The 16,576-nt window shown below is 36.0% G+C and overlaps 2 protein-coding genes across 2 annotated transcripts; both read right to left on the bottom strand.

Moving 5' to 3' along the window:
• Nucleotides 1-174: 174 nt before the first annotated feature.
• Nucleotides 175-11,317, bottom strand: LOC21402038 (protochlorophyllide-dependent translocon component 52, chloroplastic). Its single transcript, XM_024176236.1, has 8 exons — nucleotides 11,272-11,317; nucleotides 6,546-7,075; nucleotides 4,716-4,903; nucleotides 3,623-3,708; nucleotides 3,313-3,500; nucleotides 2,639-2,824; nucleotides 1,781-1,968; nucleotides 175-556 (listed from the first exon to the last, which is right to left on the bottom strand). The coding sequence occupies exons 1-8, from the start codon at nucleotides 11,315-11,317 to the stop codon at nucleotides 301-303; spliced, it is 1,668 nt and encodes a 555-aa protein (XP_024032004.1). The 3' UTR covers nucleotides 175-300.
• Nucleotides 11,318-13,493: 2,176 nt separating this feature from the next.
• On the bottom strand, nucleotides 13,494-16,291 carry LOC21402037 (IQ domain-containing protein IQM2). The gene is made up of 8 exons (XM_010114329.2): nucleotides 15,810-16,291; nucleotides 15,595-15,709; nucleotides 15,436-15,501; nucleotides 15,253-15,341; nucleotides 15,062-15,149; nucleotides 14,741-14,980; nucleotides 14,535-14,636; nucleotides 13,494-14,417 (listed from the first exon to the last, which is right to left on the bottom strand). The coding sequence occupies exons 1-8, from the start codon at nucleotides 16,289-16,291 to the stop codon at nucleotides 13,605-13,607; spliced, it is 1,995 nt and encodes a 664-aa protein (XP_010112631.1). The 3' UTR covers nucleotides 13,494-13,604.
• Between the last annotated feature and the right edge of the window lie 285 nt (nucleotides 16,292-16,576).

Genomic DNA, 16,576 nt, shown 5'->3' with positions numbered 1-16,576 from the left:
GCATTCTTGAAAATTTCCCATAACTTTATATAAAAACGTAGTGTGAGCCATAAAAACAAGACTCACTCCTGCCACACTCCTGCGCTTTTGCTCAAAACATAAAAAAGAAATAAACAAAGGGATAGGATAGCAAAATTTTACCTTATAATCTTCAAGCTTCTAAAACCTTCAATATGCTCGGAAGATCTCGACACGGCATGCATGCATTGAGGATAATGTCATATATATTTACAGTATTCAATATGGTGTTTTTATTATACGCGAAAGTAAGGTTACCTAGATATGCATACATATCATGTCCTAGTGAAAAGCATGAATATAGTCATGAAAATGGAAGTTTTTGTAGACAAAGCGCGCCAACCATTTTGAAGCTGCAAAGCAAAGTACTGCCAATGAAACCATTGTAGTTCTTTTAGCCATTGAAGTCTCACCAAGCGTGGTTATAGCAAGAATGCCAATTAAAGCAACAGACACAAGCTGCAGCACGACTTTGAGGATGTTGAGACCTTTGTATGCCGCGGCACAACTGGGGCAGTTCACCACATGGGACCAATACCTAAAAAGAGTTTCAACAAAATGAAATTTAATATGTTTCGTCTCTAATTACAGAAAGTTTGTTTCTGATAACAAGCCCTAAGAATTAATGTTGCACCAAATGCAATAGAAGTGAATTATTTTTTTAGTGATGAAGAGACCATAAAATCATTTTATGGCCTTTGAAATTTCAATAACAGGTCGAAAGGAAGAACAACTGGTCAAGGTATTACACAAGCTTTTTTTATTGTTAAAGGTTGTTCATTAGTGTAGTAATCTTCTGTTAGATACCAAAAAGTTCCACATAGAATGATTATAAGACAAATAGCGGGTTTATAAGCCCTTAGGTTCCCACCCCTTGCAGGCCGGTTTTGTAAGGGTGAGTTCTACCTAATGGGTTTGTAACCATTGGTATCAAAGACAGTCTACCACGTCACGGATTCGAGTCAAAAGCAGTTGTATTATAAGCTGGATTAAGATGCGTTGGTGAATCCGTCAAAGTGTCAAATACTGAAGCCGAGGGAAGCCACCAAAGAGGAAAGGGCTACTGCCAGGTCAGTGTCGAGTATGAGATTGGACGTACTATGGATGTAACTGTTGCCTACGGATGGGGCGACCTAAGGAGGGATGCTGCCTAATAGAAGGTGGGATCTGTGAAGTCACCTAGCTGGGAAGATGTTGCCTACGGATGGGGCGACCTAGGAAGGGCTGCTACCTGATAGAAGGTGAGATCTGCGAAGTCACCTAGCTGGGAAGATGGACCGTCATGGATGGCGGTTGTGGAGCATGGTGGAATGTTAGTGTCGAAGATAGTTAGGAAGGTTTGTTAAGATTTTATGCTTTTCTGTTCAATAAAATCCAAGAAACAAACTTGGATTAGTTAGGATCTTGTGGTACTAGGAGTCTTACTTATTTGTTGTTGTGTATTCTGATCTAATTAATGAAGAAGAAATTGTATTATCTTCCAAAAGCCTTTATGGTAAGAGCGAGTTCTACCTAATGGGTTTGTAACATTTTCTTAAAGTACTAATTTCTTGCCACTTGTAAGTAGAACTAAATCACAATTTTATACAACGCAGATCTTAGCTTTCTACTGACGTCTTCTGTCATTGCATATTGCGGGCTGCAACAAATACCGAGTGAGGCCGTTTTTTTATTGCAAAGGGAAGTAATTGGAAAGACAGATTAAGAAAGCAAAAGACCACAATATTATAAGAATGATTCCTATTTTAGATGGACAATTTACCTATCCATTAGCTGTTCTCGAGGCGGAGAAGGGGGAAGAGCTCCACTGTATTTGCCTCTCCAATCAACTTGACCACCAGCATACTTGTTGAACCACTTTCTGAAACCAAGCACAAGGGCATCTGCTTTTGTTGGCAAAAAACATGTTTTGTGCCATTGAGCGGAGCCAGACTCCTGTATCTTACGTTCCTATATATATAAACAATCCAATATATAGTTAGATTGTGCAAGCCATTTTAATTCATTCCCATCAGAGATGACATCTTAGGCGATTACAAGGACCCTTTAAAAGGAAAATTAAAACAAAATTCCCGACCTCCATGTCAAATTGTAATTTCATTATGTTAGGACAATGTTTCATTCATTGTATGGAAAAAAAAAAAGGCCAACCAACTATAAAACAATTAAAAAGACACAAACAAATCTTTCCTAGTTGTTTTGTAACAAGTTTTTTCAATTACTAATAATATTTCTACCTTCTAAACAGACATACCAACTGAATTTATATCTTTCTTCTTCCTGCTTATAATATAATTCATGTATTTTAAATACTAGTTTAAGAAATAATTCGACATCAAAAATTACTTCAAGAAGTCCAGAATCCACACAACCTGCATTTCGGTCTCGTCTTCTAAAAAAAAAAAAAATTAAAGTGTACATGGAAGATTTATGAAGAATTTGATTGGAAAAGATTTCATACCATTTAAGTCATCGGTTCAAATCCGATAAGGGGCTTAAAAGTACTTTTACTTTCGAAATACGATTGAAATATTTGTTTGATTGTGGTAAGCACGCATGAGTAACAATCAAAATATTGCCTGCATGGGAAGGAATATCCAGCTAACTAGTAAGAAGTCACCTCAACATGAAGAAGATATAAGTCTGAATCCAATATCGTATTCTGTCCAAGATGGAAGATCCACCGCGGAACAATTTTGTCAATCCAAGTTGCAAAATTCCTTGGCGTAGCCCATATCAATCTGCTTTTACCTGGAGTGACTGGAACGGCAAAGAAAACTAAAGCTATTCCCCTTTCCACTGATGACTGCTAATTAGCAAACAAAATAACTACTAATTATTTCCAATGCAAAAGTGCTAATGCTAATAAGGCGCTATAACGCCCATAAAAAAAGGATAAAAATGATTTATTAATCTGATATGTTTTTCCATTTTATGTATACTTTAAATGCTATATGACAAAAAATGTCATGAATCCTATTGTTTTAAACATGTAACAAAAATTAATTTTTAAATAATGAAAAAAAAAGGCAAAACAAAAATCGTTTTTGTAGTAATGATGAAAACATTAACTCGTCAACCAATAAGCAACAAATGACAAAATTTGGCGTATGCTATTTCTCATACCAAATTTGACATTAGGTATAACAGTGCATTTAAGAATGATTTTCTTACACCAAATGCTAAGTTTTGGCATCAGCATAAAAATTTGACATTGCATTAGTGATACAATAAAAGCAGAGAAATCATTAATAAATTATAGCTACCATTGCTCAAGTGGAACATAAAAAATACCTTTTTGGTGCCAGCTGATGATGCAGCCTCATTTCCTTGATCTGGTAGAGGACGAGAATGAGAATAAAAAACACATGGCGAAATAAATTCATTAGTGCCCACCCAGTCTGGCTTTGCTATAAATCCATATTTATCCAACTTCTCCACTCTCATGTCCATTGGTCTACCCCCTTCTCTATCAGCCTTATCTGCATAAATTAAGAATATCGTTGCATGAAAATGAAGATTCATGCATAATATTATGCATATGATCAAGAGAGGTGAAATTAGAACTGATTCAACTACAAAGGATCTGAAGATTGTTATCTACTCTCTGGTTGTCGAGTTTGCAGTAGTCCGTAATGCGCATATGGAACATGTGATGGATCCATAAGGTTTTCAAGCAAGACCTCATATCTGGGAAATCACACAAACTTCCATCAGATACCTTCTTACAAGGAAATTATATTATAAAATCGATTCAATTTGTAGCTAAATAACCCCTTTTTGATTTGGCATGCTAATTTTTATTTTTGATTTTTTCTCATCTTCTTTGACATGAAGAACCAGGACGAAGAAAACATGATAGAGAGAACCAAGAGGAGTGAGTGCTATTAAATGATATTAGTTATTATTATTATTAGGAAGTTTCTCTGGTTACTACTAGTCCCAGTTTTTTGACCATGTATGCAAAACAGATAAATTTTAATACAGATTTAACGGTTGAAAAGTAAAGAATCGGTGCATTTTTACAGGGACTAAGTCCATCATTATTATTTGTTTTCATCTTCAGTCAAGGTAGAATAGTCTCATTATTTATCCTGCAAGTCTTTATAAACTTTATTTTCTGATGTATTTTTCAATGCAATTGAATGAAAGAAACCCTAACATCTTTTCTCCTAAATTGTATCTAGATTAACAAGTGCCAACTTGTAGTCCAGAGATTAATGTTCAGCTCTATTAGTTGATATTTTAGTTTTTCAAAAAAATAGAATACAATAGAAATGCATTGTCAGGTCTAATTTTACAGAAGCAGTTTTAAGTTTTAACACAATATATAATTGGAATCTAGAAACCTATTCTAGGATAAATATTGCAACCAAAATAAGATTGAAACTAATTAAACAATAAATAATATCATAGAAAGTTATATCACTAGTATAAGCCCCAAAAATAAGAATTAAAACCTTATTATCACAATATGCATTATTACAGGTTCAACTAAGAGTAAATTAATTTTAAGAACTTTCTTCGTAAGACTTCCTTATCGAAAAAAGTACGTAGAATAGACTGTTTTTGTAGTAAAAAACTACTTGTAGTTTATTTTTTTTAATCCTATTAGAGAAATTCTCTTAATTTTTAGGGTCAGGGACAACAAGATAAATGGGATCAGAAAACATTTGTTGAAGGAAATGTTTGCATACCCGAAAGGAAATTCCCTATTTCCCATTGACTTACTGTACGATGGATCATTAAGTTCTGGGATATAAGCGGGCTTTTTCTCCGAAAGTATGTCTTTGTATTGAGGATCAGTGTTGGGCCAAAACCAAAGGATGCCATTCTGCACGGTACTTGGATAAGCAGCTGCACATGCTTTCTTGAATGTGTGAAACTGCGTAAAAGAGTTGCAGAGAAGCGTGCGTTTAATTAGTATATTCGTATTATAATTTGAATCATAATTCGTAATTTATTATAATATTTTTTTCATAAAAAACACATATTAATAAAAAATAATTCTAAATTTATAAATTAAATGTCCACTTAATCAATTGTGATTTTTTAAAAACAAATGCTATATGCTAACAGGACTGATTTGACTCCTTTTTCTAATCATTGAGCAGACATTTGACCCTGATTCCTAAAGGATAAATAAGTAAAACATCTCAATTATATGGCCACCCAAAACTTTTACCACCTATTTTATGCCAAGTTACTTTTGCGTTTAAAAGAGAGGGGACAATTGGCATCACCCTAAATCCTCACAGGAAAGTAGACTGAAGCACAACACAAAACAAGCAAGACCGAAAAGGCTTACAAGTGCTCAACACCTAAAAATGAAAAATTAAAAGAAAAAACCATATATTTGTTAAAGTTTTAAGTTAAAAGACCTACTCTTGCACACAAAATAGGTAGAAAACCAGGGACAGATTCAAGGGAGGGAGGGTCAGTGGGGGCACGTGCAAGCTTAAGAAAATTAAAAAGAATTACATGTATACTGATTTTTATATATTATTTTAAGTGTGTTCCCAGTAATTTTAGCAATCATCATATGAATTTTTCTTTTTTTTTTTTGGTTCTTTTTGGTTTTGGAATTCAAAATTGTTTCATTAGACTTTTTATTTTCTTTTTTTTTTCTTTTTTTTTTCCTCTTTTAAATGTCATTTTGGTTCACTCTTTTCACTGACGTTTGGTATCCTTTTGTTTGGTTTTTTCAATTTTGTTTTCCCTTTTCCGCACGTAGAATGAATCTTTGAGTCTCTTATTCTATATTTATTTTTCTTCTCTCTCATGTTCCTTTTCTTTTTTCCCTCTCACGAGATTTCACTCTTCACAAAGCAGCTCTGTACACAGGTAACACAATAGTGACAAATCATTTTTGCTATTTTTTTCCTAACTAAAGTCAAAATGTTTGCTGGCGCACATGCCTAAGGTATTGAATTCACAAGCCTTCTTACAAATTTGTTTGCTAGTGCAAGTTTGTTGATCAATTACTGTCCTATAAAGTACGTAATTTAAGGTTTCGTTCATTTCACCGAGTTTTCAGTTTTAAGTTTTTACAATAAAATTTTTTCAGAAAATATCATATTTAACTTTTTCTGTTACAATGAAAAATTTTTAAAAAATATCACATCTCAACTCGAATTAAAAATTCAAATCCGCAAAATGAATGAGACCTAATATTATTGATAGAATGTTGTAAAGCTTTTTCGAATGAAAAATATCTTAACGTGTGCCATCGTCAAAACCCTCGGATGTTAAAGTCAAAAGTCCACTCAACGGCAATAGAGTGTATCATCTCTTAAAAAAATTATAATAAGAGAAAAGTACACAATTTATCATAACCATTAAAACCCTTGGTTATTAAAGTTAAAAAATCTCTTAAAAATAATTTATAATAATAAAAAAAATATATAATTTATGTAAATTTATTATTTATGTCATTTTAAATAATAATCTATCATTATGATCTTTTATTTTATTTTTTTATTAATTGAATGGCTTATTAACAACTAAACGGGGCTGTGAGTCCCTACCTGTGGACCGTCGGAGGGTGCTTGAGGGATGAAGTTGCAGTCACCGGAGCCATTAAAACACCAACCATGATAAACACACTGCAACCGGCCCCACTGATCAATCCTCCCTTCAGAGAGTGGTGCCAATCTATGAGGACAACTATCATCAAACACCTTCCAATCACTCTCATTCCTGTCCCACCACACCACCACATCAAGACCAATCACCTTCTTCCCATGTGGGACCCTCTTATCCAGATCGCAAACCGGCATAACCGGATACCACTGCGAATACCAATCGAATTTGCCATCTCCGGTCTCATGATCAGTTCCTACCTCGAGCTCCGTCGAAACGGACGATGATGATGTGGCCGTGAAAAGCTTGGAGTTTGATGCGCTTTTCGGTTCATGATGAATGTCTGATGAGGAATTAGATGATGTTGAGCTGAATATTTGGTTGGCGCTAAAGGGAAGGAGTTTTCTGAAATGAGTTTTGTTTTCAGTTTTGGGTGGAAATTGAATGCCGAAATATGCAGAAAAATGATAGATATCTTTATTGATAAATGTTAAAAAGAAAAAGAAATGGAAATGGAAAAACGTGCGCCACACACGAAAATGGCAATACCATATACCTTTAGAATAGTTTTACAGAACGATATAAGGGCGGGGCGGTTCGGGTCAAAACCCAGTGGGTCGTGGGCGGTTGGCCCTCTCCGACCCGCAAAAAAAGGAGGTTTTTCAAAACAAATTGATCGATATAAATTCTTATTTTAATTTAATAAGCTCTCTTGATTGATTGATTGCATTATATCTTCATATCTTCTCTTCTGCTTTCTCTCTCTACAATATCAATGTCTTCCCAAAAATCTCCAATTTCTCTCTCTAGAATGCTGCTACTTTCTAGTTTCTAATTTGGAATGAACCATTTCTCTCTGCACATATATATATATATATATATACATGAGTACTTTCTCTCTCTAAAATCAAAAGGGGATATGTGTTTGTCCAAGATATTTTCTAGACCACGACTCCTCAAAAAAATTTTTTTTGTTAAATTGAGCTTAGGGTTAAAGTATAAAATTATTATCAGTCTATTTTTTAACGGTTTAAATTTTTGAGATGAATTAATAAATTAATATAATATCAGAGCGGGAGTCTTAAGTTTAAACCCGTGTAATTTTATTTTTTATTTTTATTTATATTGTTATCATGTGTTGAGATTATCATTGTCTAACTCACACGTGAAAAAAAGTGTTAAAGTATAAAATTATTATTAACTCACATCTTAACAGTTTAAATTTTTTAGATAGATCAGTAAACTAACATTAAAAATTAGAATGAAAGAAGACTCATATTTAGTTTGGTCAAACATCTTTTTTTTTTTTTTTTTGTAAATGGGGCAGATCTAGATCGACCCGCCCCACCCCATAACCTCTATAAGTGTGGGTCGACCTGCCCCATTTGGGGTGCCCCGCCCCATTGACATCCCTAGAATGAATTTAAGATTGAATTACCTTGAAAAAAAAAATCATATATGACCAAAAAACATTTACCGAATTTAAGAAAATCATTACATGAACAATACGTTGTATGAGTTTTAATGGTGATAACAGTTAACGCATATAACTGTAATATTAGGATTAGATGAGGCCTATTTAACAATATATTAAGGGAATATGCTCGTCTAATATAAAAGGAAAAATAATAAAGACAGGTGAGAAGATTTCAATGTTCTATAAATAACATTAGATGATGACGGAAATTTGTGTTTCGAACATGATAAATACAACATTACTCTCTTTATTACTCTCAGCCTTCATTGTTTAAATGAGATATTAAAGTTCACGTATCAAACAGTGAATGTTAAGAGTAAAATAAAGAGAGTGACAAAAAAAATAATGCTAATATTTTTCTTTCAAAAATTTTGTACCAAACATTAGGAAACCATCATCTAATGTATAAATTATACGATGGTTTATTAAAAAATTGTTGTTGAATATATAAAAAAAAAAAGAGAAATTTTGATAAATACTTCTTAAAAGTACATGAATCTTGATTTTTACTTTTTACTCTTAATTAATATAATTTTTTAGTCAAATAACTATATTCATAAAAGAGTATTAATTAATAATAATGAGTAAAAATTTAAATTTATGTATTTTTAAAGGTAAATTAATCAAGAATATTAAATATTAAATTGATCAAGAATATTAAAGTTTATGATTATTTTGTTTGACGATGTGCTCTTGATTAGGTCATTATGAGGATTTTTACTTTTTTTTTTTAACTAATGTTAAGGAATAGTGGTGTCAAACGTGTCGTGCCGTGCTGGGCCGGCACGGCACGTCCAACACTAGGCCCATTACGGGCCTGGCATGGCCCTGCACAGTGCAGGGCCGTGCCTGGGCTGGGCCTGAGAAGAAAATCTCAGGCCCGGTCAAGGCCCTTGGCCCTTGTCCATAAGGGCGAAGGCCGTGGCCTGGGCCCAGGCCCTTCACGGGCCGACCCCGGCCCTTGTATTTTTTTTAAATTTAATTAAAAAAATATATCATATGCCTCTAAAAGATGTGATTTTATTGAATTGACATAATAGGAATAAGTACACATAAATGACTGCCTCGTTAAAAATCTTGCTAAGTAAAACCCGTGGGGAGATCGGGACAAAACCTTAGCGAAGAAAAAAAGAGTGTAGTAGCTAGGAATAGTAAATTACAAACCTAAGTGCTTCCAGAAGATTCTGTTATTTCTAAGCTAGAAAAATATTCTTGCATTGAATCATCTGTGTATTGTTGTTTTCGTCTTCTAGCATTTTCCCAGTCTTTAACGCACATTAGCCCCTCCAAGATATCTGGATGCATTCTGCTTCTCTTCTCGTCAAGAATTCGGTTGCTTGCGCTAAAAGCTTGTGCTGATGCTACCGTTGACACTGGAGTTGTCAGAATGTCACGAGCTATTACGGACAGTTTGGAAAACGATCGGTCTTGCTCTTCCACCACTGTAAGATGTCTAGTTTGTCGTCATCGATTACAAAATTTACTTCAAAATATTTTACTAGTTCAGTAGACGCTTGTGTTGAGGACGATCCTGTCATTTTCTCTTTCTTCTTCAAGAAACTTCACGACGATCCTTTAGGCCCTGAACTGCTGGTTGACGATGAAGTTCCCTGTTCTTTTTTACTTGTGATGTATTTTGCTTCATACAAACTAAAAATCTTTTCTAATATTTTCTTAACGTTAGTAATAATTAGTTGCATATCTATTTCTAAATTTTCTGCGGTAGCAGTTATCAATGATTCAGTCCCATCTACTCTTCACCTAGGATCTAAAATGGTTGCCAATGCATATAACATAGGACAACCTGACCAATAAATTTTAAATTTATTTTCCATTAACTTAACTATATTTCCAAAAAGTTATGTATCCCTATAATAAGAAAATGTTTTTAAAATATTAAACAATTGATGTAAAGCTAAATGTGCAGTAGGATAATAAACTCCAGAAAGTAATTCAGTAGTATTGTAAAAAACTTATAGAAATTTTAAAAAAATACTCAGCAATCTGTCAATCAGGATCGAAAATTAAAATTTGATCGTTCTTACTGTTTACGTATGTCGTGATAAGCTGCGAATACGGGAGTGCTACCTTCAACATTAAATATGTGGAATTTCACCTATGTCTCACGTCATTTGGAAACTTTCTAGGGCACATCTGACTGTTCCTGCAATATTATTTGAATTCTTGGAGCCGAGCTCCAGAACTAGATATGAATGATAATGATTCTCTAATATTTGTAAGATTAGCTGAGATACGTTCAATTCATGCCTAAACTACTAAATTAATTATGTGACATGCACACCGTTGATGAAAAATTTCCCCCCCAAACGCTGGTTTCAAACTATGTTTAAACATGTTAATTGCAACTGTGTTAGCTGGCGCATTATCAAAAGTAATTGTTAAAACTTTATCTTTTATCCCATAAAATCCAAAATTTCCATTATTGTACCAAAAATAGATAATGCGTTATGAGGATATGGACATAAACGAAAACTAATTATTTTTTTTTGTAAAACCCAATCATCATCAACGTAGTGCGCTGTAACACATAAATGTCCAGTTTTATTGCACCCCTCCCACATATCGGAAGTGCAAGAGATAGTAGCATTAAAAGTCCTAAAATTATCAATAAGATATTGTCTCATTGCATAAAACACTTTCATGCAATCAGAACGAGCTGTGTTTCTACTTACCCGTTTAAATTGTGGGCAGAAGGCTGTCTGAATGAATTCTTCGAACAATGCATCATCTGCAAAAGAAATAGGCAATTCGGCACTAGCTAGAAATTTAGCTAGTGCCTCATGCGCACGTTGTGCATCGTATGTAAAATTTTGTAACCCCTGTGATGTGAGTGATAGTGTTTGTTGGCGGGAGTCCACACTCCCACCTTGGTGCAACAGTAGACATACTTTCCAATGTCTATCCATATGACCAGTACCCCCACTCTTTTTATTAGAAAAAGTATTTTTTACAATATTTACATGCCGCACGAATTTCCATTTCACCTGTTTTTGGATTTGGTCGGGCCTCCTCGGTGAAATGCTACCATGCCGGAGAAGTTTGCGGTCTTTTTCCCCTGCTACGTTCTCCAGCTTCCTCATTGTGCACTGAAGCATTATCCACCGGAGCATTTTCTGGTTCAGTGGGGGTGGGGTTAGGAGACATCATTTCTTCCTAAAAAAATGCCTTATCACCAAGCTCAGGAAGAGCAGTGAAATCAAGGAAGTTTGGTGCGGCCATTTTCTGAAAATTGATTGAACTTGAACTTTGTAAATAAAAGAGTAAGAAAATGAGTGAACGCAAGAAAAAAGCTTAGAATCAAAATCAAAGAGACAAGTTGAGAGATAGAATGAGAGTGAGATAAGAAGTTGAGAGTGAATTGTTGTGTGGGATTTATGGTGGAATTAAGGGGTATTTATAGAGGATTTAGGGTGGATTTTCGGATTCTTACCGTTGGGCCCTTCACGGGCCCAACGGGCGGCCCGTGATGAGCCTAACGGGAGGCCCGTCACGTGCCAAACGGGAGGCCCGTCACGTGCCAAACGGGAGGCCCGTGACGGGCCACACGGGAGGCCAATCACGTGCCGCCCGTTGGGCCCGCGAAGGGCCCACGAGAGCATTTAGAATGGGCTGTTTCACGAGCCGTTTCGCGGGCTTAGGCCGGGCCAAACAAGGGCCGAATTAGGGCTTGTGCCGAGCCGAACACGGGCCGTGCCGTGGGCCTCCACGGGCTAGGGCCAGGCTTGGGCCGCGGGCTGAGAAGCTGAGGCCCATCCCTAGCCCATTACACGTGCCGGGCACGGCCTGTAACAGTAGCGAAATGGGCCGTGCCAAATCCGACACTATTACGGGCTGGGCTGGGCCGGGCCGTCGGCCCATTTGACATCTCTATTAAGGAATTAGGATTAACACTAAATAAGTGGAGGGCACAAATGAAGACCGATTTGAACAAGGGGCATGGCACCCAATTCTCTCCAAATCAGCGGCAGACTTCAGCAATAGGCAACACAAGTGTTTCAGATTGGCCCTCTCTATCTTGGGGTTGCAAACTCCATTTAATTTGTTTTGGAAAAATGAGACAAATATTCTTTAAAATTGTATAGGTAGAATTTTTACTATTAATAACATTTTTAATCAAATCATTATACTAATAAAAAGGTATTAATTAAGAAAGAGTGATAAAAATCTATACTCATGCACCCCTAAGGGTAAATTATGCAAATTTCTCATTTGGGGTGGGTGTGTTTAGGTTTTTGGTTTTATTTTTATTTTATGTCATATAATTCAGAATGGAACGTTCTAAATCACTTAGAGATGTCAAATGTACCGTGTCGTGCCGACCTAGCCCATAATCAGTAAGGCCCATGCGTACTTCGTGTCCTGCTTGGCCTGACCCGTTGAAGATTCGTGACATGTTCGTGCCAGTCCAAGAATGAAAACTATAAGCCTAACCCGACGCATAAACCTAGACACATGTCGTGCTCATGTCGTGTTAGTTCATGCTCATGCTCATGCTGTATTGTACTCGTGCTTGACATAGTAGGCCATTGGCCATTGAGCTCTTTGAATTGCTTTTTATATGATAAAAATAATAATAATAAGTTTTTAACACTTTTCAAATAAAACATAGCATATTTTATTAACGAGCAAAAAATAAAACAAAAAAACTTGATGTTCATAAGTACTAACAAGGGTTAAATTTGCAAGTCCTTCAAATCAAATATTAGAAGGTTTAACTAATTAACTCTAGCCCATAAAGAGAGATGAAAAATGAAAAACTTAAAACTCGTTGAAGCACTAGAGGGACTGAAAGAGGCCCGGATTCGCAATGGACTTGCAAAACAAGCAAGAAGCAATCCTCTACTAGCTCTATCACTTTTCTCTTTTCTTTCTTTAAGAAAAGAAAGAAGAATACAGAAGTAAAATACCCTATGGTGCTAACCCAGCCAAATACTAATGAAAGCGGTCAAAACAAAAGATATGAACAAAAAAACCCGCTAAACTTGGTTGTCAAGGAACAAGGAGCCACAAGATCCACTGCTCCTGAAATAAAGGAGGCCTAATTAATTAATAATAATAATAAGTGTGTAATCTTTGATCTACCAAAACCAAGTTTCAAACTTTGGAAGGATCACAGAGTCAATATTTACTACATCCAAGGTTAAGAAACCAAACAAAATCAATGAGAAGACACTGATAGTGTGCATGAATATATGTTGTTATGATGTTGAGATTTGACCCACCTATGTGACTTGAGATATTGTATTGAAACATGTGCTGATCACATGCTTAAGTGACTACTAAAAGGAAGTTTAATATGGGCTGATATCTTTCATTAACGGGGAATTAAAACTTCCCAGAAGACTACAACTTTTATCTCATTTCCTACTTGATGATGATGAATGAAACAAAAAGATAGTGTACATGATTTTTCAGCTGAAAAGAATGATAAAGAATTCCTATATCATCTCTTCTATTCACACAAAAAAATGAATTAATCAAGAAAATTGTTGTCAAATCTGACAGATTAGCGAAGTATGGTTGCCGAGGCTCCTCTTATCAACGGGGACGGCTGTGCTATAGAATGGTTACTATTTCTTGATGATGAGTTTTCTGCCATTTCATCTCCAGAGTTTGCTGGCGTTAACACCTTTGGACTTAATCCACTGATGATCCGAGGAGAGAAGTACGATCTAGAACGCGCAGCGCTGCTTCTAGGAGACAAGTTCACTTTCTCTAGAGCTCGGAACTGGAGCTCCGAGGGATAGTCCCTAACACAACCGATTCGGGGTCCTGCTCCAGTTGTCCACTTGCAGGACAACTGCTTTCCCAATTGGTATGAATTCATTCCTTTGCGTGAGTTGATCCTTTTGAGAATCGATTCTTCGGGGATTGCTTCTATTTCGTTCTCTTCATGGTTCTGGTCAGAAGAGTTATTTGGAATCATGTTCTCCTGATTTGAAGTTTGAAATGCTACTTCTTCTGCTGTTTCATGACCATCCAAGGAGGACTCTAAATGAATAATAGAAGCTTCATTCTCACTATCCAATCTCTTGAACAATTTATCTCTCTTTGGTATTTCAAGATTAACCAAATTTTTACTGAGGCTACAGAACCGCTTTGGCATATGTGGTTTTGGTGGAGCAGCTGCCGATTTCCCGATTGAATCTGCAATCTCCTGAGTTAAGTCTTCAACATTGGTCTCTTCAGCATCTTGGATCTCTTTGGTCTCTAAGCCACTGAGATTTTCAGTCAAGTCCTCATCAGATGAGTTGCTTCTGACATGAAGACTACTTCGTTGCTTGCTAAGTGAATCCTCATCCTCGTCAACTGGACTCATCTGAAAATGAAAGAAATGGGAAATTCTCAGCAAATGTTACTTTCACGTGTACACTTGTAAAAGGAATGTTAAATCATTAGATTAATGACAAAAGCCAACAATGACTTTATTTCTTACCTGAACATCTTTCAGGTCCACATTGTTCTCCTCAAGGAAAGAAACAAAGTCTTTAAAGTTCTGTTCAGTAGGCCGATAATGTCCACTGTGAGGCCAAACTGCCTGTTGAAACATAGCAACAAATGATAAGACAACAAACAACGGGAAATATGAAAACAGTGGAGGCCTGAAAATTCTATGAGCTTTTTGTGTTTCAACAAAAGTACCTTCATGATGCCTTTTTCAACGCTTAATCTCCCAGCAGCAGTTGTGGCTCCTCCGGCCAGAAAGCTCGAATGCTGAAATGTACCCTTTTTCTTCTTGCCGACATACAAGATCTTAGAAGTGCTAAGGACAAAAATCCACTTAGCATCTTTGCCTTCTGAAGTGGTGTGGACGAACTCCCCTGATTTCTTGTAGAAGAATTTCCCATTCAGCACAACAACCTCGTAGGCCATTCTTTCCCTCTATATTCATGAGAAACAAATTAGAAAAAAATTTAGAAAAGAAAATGTTAAAGGAGGATCGTTAAAGATGTAAATGCTTACCGGACCGAGATACTTGATACACTGTTGTTGAAGTTTTGACCGAGGGCATTTATCGAGATTTACTTCCTTCCCTTCTCCTATATCTAGCCTGCGTTTCACATGTCATATAACATTCTTCAGTTTCAATTCTTGATAAGTAGAATAAGATATTGAATTAAGGAAAGAAGGAGGAATTGCTTAGAGAATATTACCAGTAGAAGAAGGGTTCTCTACTCTGACAATGAAGCCATTTAACGTAATAAAAGTGAAGATTATGTCCATATCGATGCCTTGGATCAATCTGTTTCGAATGAGTAACAAATATCAGTAAAGGCTGATCAAAACCAAACAAAAAATTCTTTCAACTTGGATTTACTCATACACAATCAACTTACCGCCTCAAGCCAGTGCTGCAGAGCTAGCTTTTGTGCTTTATCGTTCTTTGATAAACCTTTTCCAACCTGCAAAAGTGAAAAAAAATATTATAATTTTTTGTCTAAGAATTAGTTACGAAAGCAAAAGAAGAAACATTTAGCAATGTGTTAGAATTCTACCTTGGCTGCTCTGGTCCTCGCTCTAGACCAACGCGAAATGGCAGATTCATGTTTCTCAATTTCGAAGAATGATATCGAACTCCTCTTGAGTTCAACGAAATCTAAGAGCTCCCACCTAAAATAGACACAAAAAGCCTCATTAGAGCAAAGATAGAAACATGGTAACTTTGTTGTTAAATATGGAAATATTAGAACAAAATGATGACAATGCATACCAGCTCTGCTCTACGAGAACTGCACAATCTGCTAATTTCCTTCTGGTTCGGAAGCTTTTATACACCTTTTGAAGTTTCAGAGCGGCCATGTCTCTGTCCGGGATGGCATTGGAAATTGAAGGTTCGATCAACTCCGCAGGGCTTTCAAGTTTCGGGGACCGATCTTCATCCCCTATCTCTTTCCAAATTGAGTCAATTGATTTAATAGACATGTTCTTTTCTTTGTCCAAAGAAGGAACCTTAACCGAGACCATCCTCTCAAACTCGCTCCCTTTAAAGCTAACTGATGTTTCTAGAGCCATTTTTCCAGAGCCTAAAGATTTCGAAATCGTCGGTTCCAAGTCCGCGCGGTTAAAACTGACGGATCGAACGGGGGTTTTCACTTGCCCATCTCCAAAACTTATGGATTTTACAATCACAGATTCCATACCACTTTCCTCGTCAGAGTGTTCGGCGAACGGACAAGAAAATGAAATCCCCATTTTACAATGAAGGCTAATTTAGCAGCCTGTAAAATCCGGATTCCTTGTTAGAACACACAAAGTAAACATTTTTTTTTTTTCATTTTAGAAAATGTATTTCATAAATTAAAAAAAAAAAGATGCTATCAAAAGATCTAAGGAGCTCTTTACAATATGAAATGCGGCATTATCCAACTATGCAAGCAAACTATTCAAATGAATCCCATAACATAATGAATCAGATCTAATAAGACTTACTAGAATATGCCCATATGCCAAAAGGCAAAAACAAAGCTAAAAGTAACT

The sequence above is a fragment of the Morus notabilis genome, unplaced genomic scaffold, assembly GCF_000414095.1.
Source record: "Morus notabilis unplaced genomic scaffold, ASM41409v2 Scaffold176, whole genome shotgun sequence".
In the NCBI taxonomy this organism is placed as follows: domain Eukaryota; kingdom Viridiplantae; phylum Streptophyta; class Magnoliopsida; order Rosales; family Moraceae; genus Morus; species Morus notabilis.
The sequence above is the reverse complement of the archived record's forward strand: the minus strand, read 5'-3'. Positions and strand labels throughout refer to the sequence as shown.